The 15,540-nt window shown below is 44.0% G+C and overlaps 1 protein-coding gene across 10 annotated transcripts in view; it reads left to right on the top strand.

Annotated features, from left to right (window-relative positions):
* The window catches only part of NFYA (nuclear transcription factor Y subunit alpha), a 33,389-nt gene continuing 17,849 nt past the window's right edge, over positions 1 to 15,540 (top strand). For 2 of the 10 annotated variants that reach the window (XM_058663463.1, XM_058663478.1), the window contains exons 1-4: positions 13 to 25; positions 6,319 to 6,466; positions 8,739 to 8,819; positions 12,288 to 12,434. In XM_058663463.1, the coding sequence (XP_058519446.1) occupies positions 6,392 to 6,466; positions 8,739 to 8,819; positions 12,288 to 12,434 (303 nt within the window). In that variant the 5' untranslated portion in view covers positions 13 to 25; positions 6,319 to 6,391. Of the gene's footprint in view, positions 26 to 6,318; positions 6,467 to 8,735; positions 8,823 to 12,287; positions 12,435 to 15,540 lie in introns of all 10 variants that reach the window. The other 8 variants (XM_004590345.2, XM_058663471.1, XM_058663459.1 and 5 more) reach the window with 5 other exon arrangements.

Below are 15,540 nucleotides of genomic sequence, written 5' to 3'. Positions count from 1 at the left end.
AGCGAACCGGAGGGAGCGAGGCACGGTGAGTGTGAGGAGCCAATATCCAGCGGCCCAGAGCCGGCCCCAGCGCCCCGATTGGCGGGTCTCGCTGACCACTCAGGAGAGGCCCAGGCACCCGTTGAGCCCGGGGAGTCGAGCTGAGCCTTAGCCGAGCCGGGCGGCGGGCGGCCCCGGGCCAGAACCGAGCGGCGCCCTGTGGGTCACTCCCGGCCCAGGCCTGCAGGGGCCGCCGCGCGCGCGGGCTGTCAGCCCGGAGGACAGGCGCCGTCGGGGTCCAGGGAGGGACGCACGCCCCTGTGCGCTCCTCTTGAGGCCCAGGGAGGCTCTCGGGCATCCGGGCGCGGGGGGCGGCCGGGGCCTGGTGGAGGCCTCTTCTCTTGCCGTTCCCAAGCTCCGGCCGTCAGGACAGGAAGTGTTTTCCCACGGGGCCCGCGCTCCGGGGAGGCGTGTGGGTCGGCCGCAGCTCTAGGTTAGGGGGAGACGCGCGCCCCGCAGCCCCCCGGTGCCCGGGTGCGGGTCGGCCCGCCCCCGCCCGGCTGCGCGGCGTCCCGGGGCCGGGTGGGGGGTCCGTTAGCTCGCCCACTGCCCTGCCCTGCCCCGCCCGCTGGCCCGCGCGCGCGGTGACCACCGCCCCTTCGGGCTCGTCATTTCCTCCTTCCCGCCCCTGCACGCCGGGCAGCACCGCACACCTCGGTGTCTGCTCCGTGCGTGAAGTCTCAGTTCCTGCAAGAGGCATATTCCTGTGCATTCGTCTTAAACCCAGAGGCTGCTTCACGGCGTGCAGTCGTTCCAGCCGGGCTCTTTTGATCAGTGCCTTTCAAATACTTTCACATTTCGTTGTCGCTTTGGGTGTGTTAGGTGTGAATGTTGAGCTTACTCCCAATATCGGTTGGTTGGATGTTCCTCCAACCCCCATACACTCCCTAATCCTTTCGTAATAGTTTCTCAGCAGATGTTTAGAAAACTGACAGTATTGGAGTGAGAGGAAGTCTCGCTTGGCAGCCAGTTCTGGAGCCGAAGATAGGAGCCTGGGAATCTTCTTTGTGTCCAGCTGGGAGTCGCTAGGAGTAACTAGGAAACATTTCTTCCTGCTGGAGGTGACAGGTGAACAGCTAATGAGCGCCCAGCAGGTGGTGCTGCAGAGGGAGCCTGTCAAGACTGGTGACTTCCCTCGCAGCATCCTCGCTCGTGTTCATGTTCATCACTATGCTTTGGAGTGGTGTCGAAGCCTGTCTCCCAGCAGGAATGAATGGAAAGAACATTGCTCGCAGAGAAATAAACTTGTGCACACAGATGATATTTTGCTGTGTTTGAGACAGAAAGATGGACTAGAGAAGTGACAGGTGCCAGTGAGCGTTCATGCAGAAAAACCCAGCTGGCTAAAACTCTGGCTAAGGAAGTTTTCAGCAGTTACTGGAAGGTTCAGGTAGGAGGAGGACTTGATTCCTCCCTCCCACCCTCCCCCCAAGATTGGGAAAACAAGGTTCTGACTTGCTACGTTTGTCCCATAACAGCTGCCTTCTTTCAAGGGAAAAAATGGCACACGCACCAAACTCCCTCCCCTAGACTCTTAAAATTGTGTTTACTGGGCCCGACGCGATAGCATAGTAGTTGAAGTCCTTGCCTTGCACGCTGGGGATCCCATATGGTCACCAGTTCTAATCCCGGCGGCCTTGCTTCCCATCCAGCTCCCTGCTTGTGGCCTGGGACAGCAGTTGAGGATGGCCCAAATCCTTGGGACCCTGCACCTGAGTGGGAGACATGGAAGAGCTCCGGGTTGCTGGCTTCAGATTGGCTCCAGCTCCAGCTGTTGTGCTCATTTGGCGAATGAACTATCGGAAGATCTTCCTCTCTCCTCTCTGTGTAATTCGCCATTCCAATAGAAATAAATAAACCTTTAAAAAAAATTGTGTTTACTGCTGTGAAGCGTCTTGAGCAGGTCCTGGCCGTAGCAAGTAGTTGTTCAATATAGGTTCCTGGTTTTGGTGGTCACATTGACTTCTGTCATGAAAGGGGCTGACACAGATCAAGAAATCTCTTGGGCCATCCAGTATTCCCTGTCAGTGTCTGGGCTCCAGTCTAGGCTCAGCTTCCAATTCCAGCTTCCTGCTAATGCATAACTTAAAGAGGGAGAGAGGGGTGATGACTGTCACCTTGTGGAAAGTCTGTTTGGCTCCTGGTTTCTGGCACTCAGCCTTGTTCTGGGGAGTCAGCCGGGCAGTGAGAGAGATCTCTCTAGCTCTCAGCCTTTTACATAAATAAATTTAAAAAATTAGTCCAGTGCTCTTTCTACTACCAAAACAGTTTATTTCACTTTCAAGAAAGTTTTTCTTTGTTTAAATCATTTTCTAAAACAAAAATACTTTTCTAAATCCTTTAATGCTTACATTATTAACATCAATCGATGTATCAGCATGGCTTGGCTTTTTTTTTTAAAGTTCCGTTTGCCTTTGGCGGTCCTTGTTTGTGCTCATTTCCTTTGGCGTGCTTCACCCCTTGTCTCCTAACTAACCTTCTCGCCCTGAAGAGCAGCTCAGAAGCCTGCCTGTGTTCACCCATCCTGAAAGCTGTCTGCTCCAGATTGCCGCATTGACTGTGCCCAGTGATTCCAGTGCAGGCTTTTCCTCCCTTACTCAGTGAGCAGGCTTCAGTCAGACTCTTCTCGGTGTTTTTGTTTCTAAGCATGTAGAGCACGGTCTAGCAGATGGCATGTTCGTGGAGAGACGGAGCAAATTAGGGATGCTCGAACGTAGAAACCTCTAGAGTGATGAGAAATTAGCAAACAAAGTACCCTGGTAGAACTTGGTTTAAGGTTTATTTACTTTCAGTGGAAAGGCAAATTTACAGAGAAAAGATCTTGCATCCATTGGTTCACTGCGCAGGTGGCTGCAATAGCTGGAGCTGAGCCGATCCAAAGCCAGGAGATAGGATCGCCTTCCTGATCTCCCACATGGGTGTGGGTTTCAAGGCTTTGGGCTGTCCTCCACTGCCTTTCCAGGTCACGGTCAGAGAGCTGGATGGGAAGTGGAACAGCTGGGGCGCGAACCAGCACCCATATGGGATCCTGGTGCATGCAAAGTGAGGATTTAGCCACTGGAGCATTATGTTGAGCCCAAGTTCACTTTTTAAAATGGAGTGGTAAATACTGAGGTGCATCTTAAGTTTTTCTGTTATGTTTATATGTTGTGTACCTTCACTTATAGTAGGACAAAATATATTTCTTACTGTAGTTGTTAGAAATCCAAAGTTAGAAAGCTGCACTTCAGTACTTGATACTTGTTAAATATGCGAATCTAGGGGCTTTTCCCTACTTAGACTTTACACTTTCTGGAAATTGTTGCTTTTAAGTGTGTAGAGCTGCATAAACTGAGTTTCTGGTGCTTGACTAAGTGTCAGCTTCTGCGTTGAAACCATGGGATGGAGATTCTTCAGGAAGAAAATTTTCTTTCATGTTAGCCAGAATCAACCCACATTGCAATTCTTTTTTTTCTTTCCTAGTAAAATATATTTACAGCCTTTGTTAGGAGCAAGAGCTAGACAGACAGGCTGACTTAATTTTGTCATAACCCTGGGCCGAGAACTACCTCAGTGTGTCAGATTGTATTACAGTTCTGCCAATTGACGTTCCCAGTAGTAGGAACATATGGCTTCCCTGAAGGCCCTCACTGTTGGCAGGCTCAGCATCATGCTCCAAGCTGAGTGACTCCCTCGGTAATGGGAGACAGTTGCTGCTGGATTCATAGCTGCTTGCTTTTACTCTTGAAAGTACTATCTGGTGGGTTTATATGTTCTTACGTTGGAATTTTGATAGTCAATTCTGTGTATTTCAGGTTATCTTTTAGTCTTGCGATTAGTGGATTTCTGGGAACTAGTCAAGGAAAGATCTTACGTAGGCAGGGGATTTGGAGTTGGGTAGCTTTTGGTATACAGAGGACATTCCTCTCATGAACCTTATTTTTTTTAGATAAGCTTCAGTGAGACAGTTTAGGAACAAATTGTTTTATACATTGATGAGTTCTGACACGCTTATACATCTGTATAAACACCAATACAATGAAGATGTAAAATGTTTTCATCATCCCATAAAGTTCTAATTGTGCAAGCCAGTCAGCCGTCTCCTGGAGAACTCTTTGTTCTCCAGTCCCAGGGAACTGCCAATCTACTTTCTGTGGCTCGCTGCTATTGAATTCTCAGGGTGACTCATAAATAGAATCAGGTACATTTTTGCAAGCTGAACCACTTACCTGACTGAAAATTTTCTTTACTGTTCATAAAATTTCCTATGTCTACTGAATTTCAGAATAAAAAGTATCAGATTTGCTTCACAGTAATGCAGAGAAAAGGTGGAAAGTGCTAGAAACACAGGGAAGCTAGGATTGGTCTTGGTGAAGCTGGGTACTGGGTATGGAAGTTCATATACTATTCTGTTTTTGACTCCGTCTGTGAAAACTACCATGATAAAGATTAAAGTTCTACAAAGAGGGTAGATCATTATAGATAACCATATTCAATGAATATCTTGAAGTTCTTTTTAAGAGAAAAGCATCATCATCTTTATAACTTTTTTTTTATTGGAAAGATTTACAGAGAGAAGGAGAGACAGAAAGATCTTCTATCCACTGGTTCCCTCCCCAAAAGGTCGCAGTGCTTGGAGCTGAGCCAGTTCAAAGCCAGGAACTTCTTTCTGGTCACACATGAGTGCATTGTCTTCAAAACTTTGGATCATCTACTGCTTTCCCAGTCCATCAGCAGAGCTGGATGAGAAGTGGAGCAAGCCAGGACACAAACCATTGTCTGAATGGGATGCCGGCACTTACAGGTAGAGGGTTAGCTAATTGAGCCATGACATCCGGTCCCAAGGAAAGCACGCTCCTACAGAAAGTCATTTAGAAGTTTTTCTGAGACAGGTGTTTCACCTTTCCATTAAGGTGTTAGTGCTTGGGATGGCTGTATCTCATGTCAAAGTATTTCGGTTCCATTCCCTTTCTGCTGGTGCGGATCCTGGGACACAGTGGTGATAGCTCGGCTGATTGCATTGCTCTCCAAGTAGAGGACCTCAATTGAGTTCTGATTTTCCATTATTAATCTCAGCTAGGAGGTCAGAGATTTCCTAATGATGGTTCTCCCTTATCCATTAGTCATACCACCTTAGACTGTTGCATAAAATCAAGGTTATATCGACACAAGCATTGCTGTATCTACCCAGGTTTACCTGCTAACCAGGATAGCTGCTCTGTAATTGTTGGACAGGAAAGATATACGGTGTGGACACACTGGGCTGAAGGGTGCCCCAAGTCCTGGGTGAGGCATGGCGTGGCACCATTTCATTGCACTACTCAGAATGGATTACAGTTTAAAACTTATGGATCATATATTTCTAGGATTTTCCACTCTCAGACCTCAGTTGATCAAGAGTAACTGAAACTACACCTAAGATGAAACTGGATGAGGAAGCTATTGTATCTTGTCTATAAGTCCCATTGTCATTAGTTTCTTTTTATTCCTTGTTAAGATTAAAATACAAACTCCTGAATCTTCATTAGAGCTTATTTATTTTGGTTATTTGAAAGGCAAAGTTACAGAGAGAAAAAGGGATCATCTACCCACTGGTTCATGCTCCTAAATATTTGGGGGCTGAAACAGCCAAAGCCAGGTGCCAGGAACCTCTGTGTCACCCATATGGGGGGAAGGACCCAAAGATTTGGGGCATCCTGCACTGCTTTCCCAGGCACATTAACAGGAGCTGAATCAGAAGTAGAGCAGAGGAGGCACCCATACGGGATGCTAGTGCTGCAGGTGGCAGTCTAACTTGCTGTGCAGTTCTGACCCCAATGGAACTTTCTTAAAATACTTAGTAAAGATTCTGATAAGCAAAAGTTCTTTCTTCAGTTCTGAGATGATCTAAAAGAAGAAGAAAACTCTACAGAGTTTTAAAATGCTTTCCATATGTGGTGGACCAAAGTAACTTGATTGATAGCAAACACATTTTATAAATTAAAAAAGCATTTTCTAAAGTATTTTGTACATGCTTTATAATCAGTGCTATGTAAGTTTTAAAAGAGACTTTGGGTAGAAGTGTGCTCTGGTAGTATTGAAAAGTAAGACTGCCAATGAGAAATTACTAACAGCATTTTTAAAACGTGAAAATAGCATTAGGTTATTGTTGCTATGATTGTACATATAATCCTAGTTGAAAAATTATTTCCTATTCTCTAAGCCTGTTTTGTTGTAAATAAAGTGCGGTGATAAGTTGTCAAGGTTAACTTTCTGACAAGACCTTTATTGACAGTCTCGTTTTGTGCAACTTTCTAACAGGAGCGCACCTCCCAGTCACCTAGGATCTCCAGAGTGAAGCTCCCTGTGGTCTGGATCCGACCTTGGCAAAACTATGGAGCAGTACACAACAAATAGCAATAGTTCAACCGAGCAGATTGTTGTGCAGGCTGGACAGATTCAGCAGCAGGTATGGACGTGAAACTGTTTACCTTATGTCATAGCAGTAGGACTGGGTACAGCACCACCCGGTTGGCCTGGCACGCTGGGGAACCGTCGGAGAAGCAGATCTGGTGATACCCCACGTTTGAGGACTTGTGCTGAAGTGCTATTTCCAGTGCCTTGGCCCCTTGAACCTGCCCTTCATGGTGGCCTGACTTACATTGCCCCCTTTGCCCCTTGTAACTCAATCAGCAGAATATCCAGTGTGCTTTCAGATGGAAATTTGAAATTTTGCTTTTTTCTGGATTTGGTTTGCTTGTTTCTTTGTTTAATCCCACTTGTGGTTTAATAGGATTTGGTTATCGTAGACAAACTAAGGTATTCTATTCCGCTTTCAAGAAATCAACTTTGATTTGATCACAGATAACATTAGGGTAATAGACAGCTACTTGTGGATAAGCACATACTAAGATTACTTCCTGCTGGTTTATTGTTAAGAAAGATAGTTTTCTTGAACTTACACCTAGGTTTCTTTTAATAAAACTTTAGTCATTCCTACAAGAAAATAAAGATTGTTTCCTTAGGCCATGAGTAATACTTTGTTTCCAAGCTAATATAGAAAAGTAGTTGGGGTTGGGGAGGGGAAGAAAGTTAATCCAATGTAACAATCAAGCAAAAGACAACTCTTGATTAAAAGATTAATAATTTAAATCCGTTGCTTTGTCCTGGCCTGGTAGCCTAGCAGCTAAAGTTCTCACCTTGAAAGCCCCGGGATCCCATATGGGCGCCGGTTCCAATACCTGCGGCCCTTGCTTCCCATCCAGCTCCCTGCTTGTGGCCTGGGAAAGCAATGAAGGATGACCCAAAGCCTTGGGACCCCGCACCTGCATGGGAGACCCAGAAGAGGCTCCGGGCTCTTGGCTTCGAATTGGCTCAGCTCCGGCCATTGCAGCTGCTTTGGGAGTGAATCAACAGATGGAAGATCTGTCTCTCCTTCTTTATATATATCTGACTTTGAAATAAAAACAATTTAAAAAAAATTTAAAAATATATTCCTTGTTTTGCCTCCTTTCTACACAGCGGCTGTGGTTCTGTCAGCTTTTTAACCTACCGTCTTTTTTTTTTTTTTTTTTTTTAAGATTTATTTTTATTGCAAAGTCAGATATACAGAGAGGAGGAGAGACAGAGAGGAAGATCTTCGGTCCGATGTTTCACTCCCCAAGTGAGCCGCAACGGGCCGGTGCGCGCCAATCCGATGCCGGGAACCAGGAACTGCTCTTCCAGGTCTCCCACACGGGTGCAGTGTCCCAGTGCATTGGGCCGTCCTTGACTGCTTTCCCAGGCCACAAGCAGGGAGCTGGATGGGAAGTGGAGCTGCCGGGATTAGAACCGGCGCCCATATGGGATCCCGGGGCGTTCAAGGTGAGGACTTTAGCCACGCTGCCGCGGTGGCGCGCGCCTGTAGTCCCAGCTACTCGGGAGGCTGAGGCCAGAGGATCGCTTGAGTCCAGGAGTTCTGGGCTGTAGTGTGCTATGCCGATCAGGTGTCCGCACTAAGTTCGGCATCAATATGGTGACCTCCCAGGAGCGGGGGACCACCAGGTTGCCTAAGGAGGGGTGAACGTGCCCAGGTCGGAAACGGAGCAGGTCAAAACTCCCGTGCTGATCAGTAACCTACCGTCTTAATGAAGGGTTTTACACACAAAGACCTTGCATTCAAACCACGGCCGTGGTAGATGGGTTTTTGTTGTGTCGGATCTCCTGCAGGAGGGGATTTGGAGAGGGGAGAATATTTGTTTGAAGGTGAACCAGTTGGGTAGACATAATCTTAATTTGGGGGCGTAGGGGCAGTGATCTCATGCATGATGATGCTGTGGTATATTTGTTTGTTTATTTATTCATGGTGATTGCTTTAAGCCCCAGAATTCTTTTGTGTTGCTTCATGGCTGTTAAGACCTGATAACTTTGTTCTTGGTGAACTCTACAAGGAAAGAGCAGTAATTGCATGAGCAGAGAGATCAGATTTCTGGTTTTGGAGGGAAGGAGTGCATTACAGTATTTTGTGTTAAACTGATGACAGCTATTTTGACTTTCCTGAGGCGTGGGCAGGGTGTCTCACCTAGGTTTAAAGGGCTACTATCTGATCCTGCTGTCTTCAACAAAAACACTCAGTAGAGGGAGTCTGTCCCTTTTGAAAAGACTTCCTTCCTTCTCTCACAAGAGGTAAGGTGTTCTCATGTCTTGTAGTTCATTTTCTTCCTGACACATTTCAAGCTCTTCCCTGTTCCTGTTCTCAGCAGCAGGGTGGTGTCACTGCTGTCCAGTTGCAGACTGAGGCCCAGGTGGCATCGGCCTCAGGCCAGCAAGTCCAGACCCTCCAGGTAGTGGTGCCCTCTCCTACTCTCTGTGAGCACTGCATGAACTTCTCTATTCCTCATGTCTGGTGCTGTTTGTGTTAGGTTCTCAAGTAGGAATGGTGAAGTCAGTTGCATGTCTTTGGTGCTGCAGTTTGTCTTTGAGGCTTATAATATGCCAGGTTCCTAATGCTTTGTGCCAAGTCAAGTAGTGACTGACCCTTGTATCAAATGTGTGAAAACTGCATTTGGCTAGTGTATTTCTTTGGGAGTATTTAGAAAACTGTATGAGTAATTCTTATGAAACCACATGAATCAGTTTTTAGAAGTGGGCATTATAACTTATGCAGAGCTCAAGCTCTGAAATCCAATTGCATAGTCACATTTCTTGAGTATTATAGTGTAGAAAGATATATAGATATACATACTCACACGTAAAATGGGTGCTTGTGCCTTATTTTTTTAAAGGGAGACAGCTACAAAATAACCCGTTGCACTTGCTAAGAAGCATCTATACAGTAAATGTTAATTTCTTGTTACTTACTGCTTTTTCATGACCTTTTCTGTGGAGATAGTGATCTGTCTTATTACTAGAGCCACAGAGATTACCTCATGTACCTCTTGGTTGGGCAGAGTGGAATATGCTTTCAATTTCCGGTGTTAAAGCCATTGTAAAAACTCTTAGCTAACCAGCGCTGCTCTTCAACGTTATGTATGGCCAAAGTTAAACATCATAAATTGAAACTGTGATTTGGCCAATTCTATGTAAAAATAAGAGGGGGAAAACTAGTATTCCCCATATCTCTAGGTAACTTTGACTAAAAGGAGCTCATTTTTGGGAACTGGACAAGAGTTGGGTTTCATCCTTTGTCCTCCCACACCCAGTTTAACAGTGGCAGTTCAGAGCAGAACCTAGACATCTCATTTTATTCCTAGTGCCACTGAGTACCTGCAGTGAGCTATGCCTCAGTCACTTTACCGTTCGCTTTCAGTCCCCATCCCAGCTCTGCCCTTGGTAGTATTTGGTGATGATAACACAAATTAGGTTAAGAGAAGCTGAGTTTCTGGTACTGCTGAACTGTATTTAAATCTCATAGCTGTACAGCTTGTTCATGTTTTCATGCTTGCTTCATCTTACTGATATACGGAACAGTATTTTGGATTGTCATTAACCTCTTGTGGAATGGGAATGTGACATGCTCTTAACTGAATGGCTTTTTGTCTAATGCATGTATCCTTCAGATCATTCTTACGCTGTGGATTTTTTGAGTCTAAAATAGTCATGTATGTATATAACATGTCAGTGGGTAAAGAAATACAGAAGATGGGTAACCATAAATTTTATTAAAAAAATGTTTGTGAAAATAATATACATCTTTCCACTACAGGTCTCATTACATTTGGAGAATTTTAAATAGTTCCTTGACAAGTTCATGTAGCAAGTATTCCTGAGAAGTCCTTCCTGATAAAGCATATCCAGTGATGTAACTAAGGGAATTTAGATAGGGGAGTAGCAGAAGGAGCAAGTATAAGACAAGCCATGAAATCCTTCAAGATAGAAAGTGGAGTCTCTCTCTCGAGAGAATTTTAACAAACATAGGATTTAAGCATTGCTATGATTCTGATGATGGATGGTGGTGATGGCAGGAAGATCTTATTGTCTAGTTTAATCACCTAGGGTAGATTGGTGTTTTATTTGAATGTACTTTTACAGTTAATTTAGTTGAGCGTATTTTTACTGTCATTAAGAATTAATATTTTAGTCATGAGATTTTTTTTCCTACCAGAAGTTATTCTTCAAAACCAAAATCATGAGAATCTGAAAGTGTAGGTTTTGAACTTTTAACTGTTTTGTCCATCGGTTCACTTCTAACATCTTGACTTTTAAAAAAGCTTTCTTTTTTTTTTTTTTGATGGTCAAAAGCCGTAGTTTATTAGTAGCATCAGACTTTATACACTGAGGGCCATATAGGATAAGGGAGGAAGTATTGAGCTTATCAACAAAACCATCAATGCTTTTGTCTTGTATATTCCACCATACATACTGTCCACTCAACAGTTCTTATGCAAATGATATCCAATAAGGTATACAAAAGGTAGCCATTCGGTTGTTCTCATGCAGATATTATCCAATCAACTGTAATCCTGTGCTCGCTGACCTTCTAGGGTCACAATGTCCTCCTACAAATCCCCCTTCTGTGTTTTATAAAATTAGGCCTGAAAGATGTATTAGGGGGAACATGCTCTTGGAAGAGCAGAAAAATGGGGAGAAACAATATTATATATTATATAATTTCTCCCGAGGTAACATGCTTTTGTGTTTAACCGAAATCAGAGTGGCACAGGAACAGTGTAAAGACCAACATTGACATACATAGCAGCTGAGTTCAAACATAACATCAAAGTTGTTTACAGTTACATCTTGTTTAGCATTAACAGTTTTAAATTGATAAAAGCTTTTCAGGGAGATTCTTTTTTTTATAATCTATTTTATTGTGTTGTTGACAATCTTTTCATAGTTAATTACAGTTAAAGAAAGAAAAAGAAAAAAAAAGGTTCGGGGGATAGGGAAGTGGGCAATACTATTATGTCCATATTGTTTCCATCTTGTATTCAGGGAGATTCTTAACCCAATTTAAACTTTGCAGTTTGTAGTGGTTAAGCACAGTTTAAAAAAGCTTTCTGCTGGGTATTTTTACATTGGAACTCCAGAGGTGACAGAGCACTGAAAGTGACCTGGCTCCCAAAAAGGTCTCTTTATTCATAGAGACCCGACTGGTCTCTATAATTTCAGTATTTGTTACTGCTTTTAATCAAGAGGAAAATATACAGGTATTTTAAAGTCCAGTGTGACGAGCCCTGCCGTGGAGATTACAAACTGACAGAAAATGCTTCCAAGGGAGTCTTTAGTATCCTGGGATCTTTAAACAACAAATATTCCCAGATTTCTCAGAGCAAAGTGAAGAGCAAAACAGGTGTGCAAGTTCATTTTTGCCTGGAAGACTGTGGAGAAAGGGTTCTTTGCACACACTTGAGAATGCTTTGCAGCCTTCTGGCGTCATACAGGGTGCAGTTTCCTGAGCTCCCTTCAAGCACTTTGCTGCCATCACCACCATCCCTCTTCATGTGATTCCATGCTGCAGCTTTGGACACCACACCTGAATATTGCCTTTAACAGGCCAACAGTCTTGATGTTTTGATTAAATGTTTGGAAGTAACCTGTGTCTGAATGCCTTATTATCTATTGAGACTTCCCAAGGACCCTAGATATACTTCATACTTCATCGTATCTGATTTTAAAGTAGTCAACTTGACATTTAGCCAAAGATATCATAGTTATTTGAAGAAGATAACGAGAGGACATACAATTTATCTACTTAGTGCCTCTCCTTGTTCCTTCTAGCAAGGCATCAGAATAGGTCCAATAATTTGTGTTTTGATAAAAAGCTATATTGTCTTTTGTTACTTCATTGTTGTTATTTTATTTCATTCTAGGTCCAGGGGCAGCCATTAATGGTACAGGTCAGCGGAGGCCAGTTAATCACATCAACTGGCCAGCCCATCATGGTCCAGGCCGTCCCTGGTGGACAAGGTCAAACCATCATGCAGGTGCCTGTGTCTGGAACACAGGGTTTGCAGCAGGTAAGTGACAGAAAAACAGTTGAAGCAGTGTGTCAGCATAGAGATTTTACAGAATAGGATGTTGCAGATTCTTTGACAATTGAATTTGCATGTAACTGCTTCCTATTCCCATGTTTTGAATTTAGTCAGTTTTTTACATTCTTAGTACCAATGACGTAAAGCAAAATAATGTAGAAAACAGATTTGCAGAAAGGGCTAAGGACTGAGGCAAGTAGAGACAAGTCCAATTTATAGAGAATTGAGTCTGTTCTGGAAATTGTCTTGGTCATAAATTTTCTTTTTTCCTGTTTTTTTTCCATGTAATGTTACCTGGCAAGTAATGAAGAAAAGGAAAATATTTCATTTTATTTTTTTTTATTTTATTTTTTTTTTTAAGATTTTATTCATTTTATTACAGCCAGATATACACAGAGGAGGAGAGACAGAGAGGAAGATCTTCCGTCCGATGATTCACTCCCCAAGTGAGCCGCAACGGGCCGGTGCGCGCCGATCCGATGCCGGGAACCAGGAACCTCTTCCGGGTCTCCCACGCGGGTGCAGGGTCCCAATGCATTGGGCCGTCCTTGACTGCTTTCCCAGGCCACAAGCAGGGAGCTGGATGGGAAGCAAAGCAGCCGGGATTAGAACCGGCGCCCATATGGGATCCCGGGGCGTTCAAGGCGAGGACTTTAGCCGCTAGGCCATGCCGCCGGGCCCGAAAATATTTCATTTTAAACCTAAACACTAGAGTAGTTGTACTTAAAAAATTAAAAACATTTAATAACCTTCAAATTTTTATTTTAAAGAGATTGAAAATAAATGAGCAATATTTCTCTTGGAAAGTTATGAAAAGAACAAAATGAACAAAGGAAAGCTAATGTTGCTTAAATTTAAAAGTTGCAGAAATGAGTTAGATAAATTAGATTGTTTAAACAGACCAATAAATTATATAAATCCACTTTAAAAGACTGCTGAGGAAACTATAAAACTAAGACAAAGATGTAGAAGATATTAAAAAAGTGTAAGCAGCTCTGTGGGATCACATTTTAAAATTAAAGACATCAGGGCAAACATAGTGGGACAGATAAGATAGTTAAGCTGCTGGTTTTGATGCCCACATCCTAGTATCAGTGCCAGTTCAAGTCCTGGCTACTCTGCTTCCAGTCCAGTTTAACTTCCCAACTACTTGGTCCACTGCTATACACGTAGCCAATCCGGATGGAATTCTGAGCTCCTGACTGGTCTGTCCTGGCTGCTGGAGAGAACCAGCAAGCAGGAGATTGGTGTCTGATTGCTCTCTTTCTCCTGTTTTCTCTTAACTGTCCTTCCTTCCTTCCTTCCTTCCTTCCTTCCTTCCTTCCTTCCTTCCTTCCTTCTTTCCTTCCTTCCTTCCTTCCTTCTTTCCTTCTCCTCCACCTTCCCTTTGTGTGTGTTTGTGTCACTTCACTATTTTTTTTTGGTGGGGGGGATAATCTTTACATAGTTGATTAGGGCACAGAGGGTCATGGGCTACAGGAAAGTGGGTAAGGTCATTGTTTCCACATTTTTTCTCTTTTTTATTTTCAGTATCTGGAGTAAGCTGGGCAATAAAGGGAGAAGGCCCACCCATCCCAGGGTCCCCGACGCGGGGCATGCTCCAAGGGTCCTGCTCAGGTGGTTTTGAGAGTTCAGCAGTTTTGAATTGCTACTAGTCTCATCATTTCAAGCAAGATGAAATCTCTCCAGAATTCACTGGCTGACATAGTTCACCTTAGAGTCTCCATTTGCCCAGATTTTCACTGCCAACTCATGGCTGAGGTAGATGATCAGTTTGTTCTGTCCTCGTCCTCTGTTGTGGTACCAGGTGTCCTCTGCAGGTTCCAATGGTCTGCCATATCCTCCACGTGCACCTGGATATGTTGTTATTGCTCCATGTGAGCTTCTGAGGACGCTCAGCTTTGTGTGTCACTTTTTAGATTGAGGAAGATAAACATGAAAAAAAATACATATGTAAAGTTGCCAAATATTTTTAAAAGTGAATGTAATGGATGTTGAGCAAAGGAAACATTCACTGGTAATTTCTTTCTTTCTTTCTTTTTTTTTTTTTTTAAAGGCAGATATACAGAGAGGTTGAGAGAGAGGAAGATTCTCCATCCGATGATTCACTCACGCACCAAACAGCTGGTGCTGCGCGGATCCAGAGCCAGGAGCCAGGAGCCAGAAGCTTCCTCCAGGTCTCCCATGCAGATGCAGGGCCCAAGGCTTTGGGCCGTCCTCAACTGCTTTCCCCGGCCACAGGCAGGGAGCTGGATGGGAAGTGAAGCTGCCGGGATTAGAACCGGCGCCCATATGGGATCTTGGCGCATTCAAGGCGAGGACTTTAGCTGCTAGGCCACGCCGCCGGGCGGTGATTTCAAATTATAAAGGCAAACACAGGCAGACCTCAAAATTCAGTAGATCTATACAAGGATAATTTTTATTTTAAATTTTTAAAAATATTTATTATCATTTTATGGTAACAATTCTATAGGACCTGGAATTTTCCCTACCCATTTGCTAAATTCCCCCCTCCACACACATACACACACACACTCTCTCACACACTGAGTTCTCCCATATCATTACAACAGCATGGTTCCTCATAAATAGTCATAAGTCCATCATTGTGAGCATGGACAGTGGCAGAGAGTCCAGAATCACATTATTAACACACACCTAATAGATTCACTGGGGGTCCATCCTCAGTCTGGAAGTAGAGATGCACATCTCTCCGTATCCTCACTCTCCACTACACGTAAGTCACTATAATCCACACAAGTCAAAAGCCACAAGAAAATCTACAACAGCAAGAAAAATAGAAATTTACAATGCCTTGAAGTTAAATAAAATGCTACTGGATGACGTGTTGCTGAAGAAATGAAAAAAACTCAAGAACCTTCTTGAAGGAAATGTTGTTATTGTATGACGTACCAGTCTTTGAAGAATTTAATGAGGGCCCAGCATGATAGCCTAGTAGCTAAAGTCTTTGCCTTGCATGTGCTGGGATCTAATCCCTGCGGCCCTGCTTCCCATCCAGCTAGCTCCCTGCTTGTGGCCTGGGATAGCAGTTAAGGACAGCCCAGCAAACTTGGGACCCTGCACCTGTGTG

Source organism: Ochotona princeps, chromosome 1 (genome assembly GCF_030435755.1).
Source record: "Ochotona princeps isolate mOchPri1 chromosome 1, mOchPri1.hap1, whole genome shotgun sequence".
Classification (NCBI taxonomy): domain Eukaryota; kingdom Metazoa; phylum Chordata; class Mammalia; order Lagomorpha; family Ochotonidae; genus Ochotona; species Ochotona princeps.
Note: the sequence above shows the minus strand (reverse complement) of the source record. Positions and strands in the feature narration are given on the sequence as shown.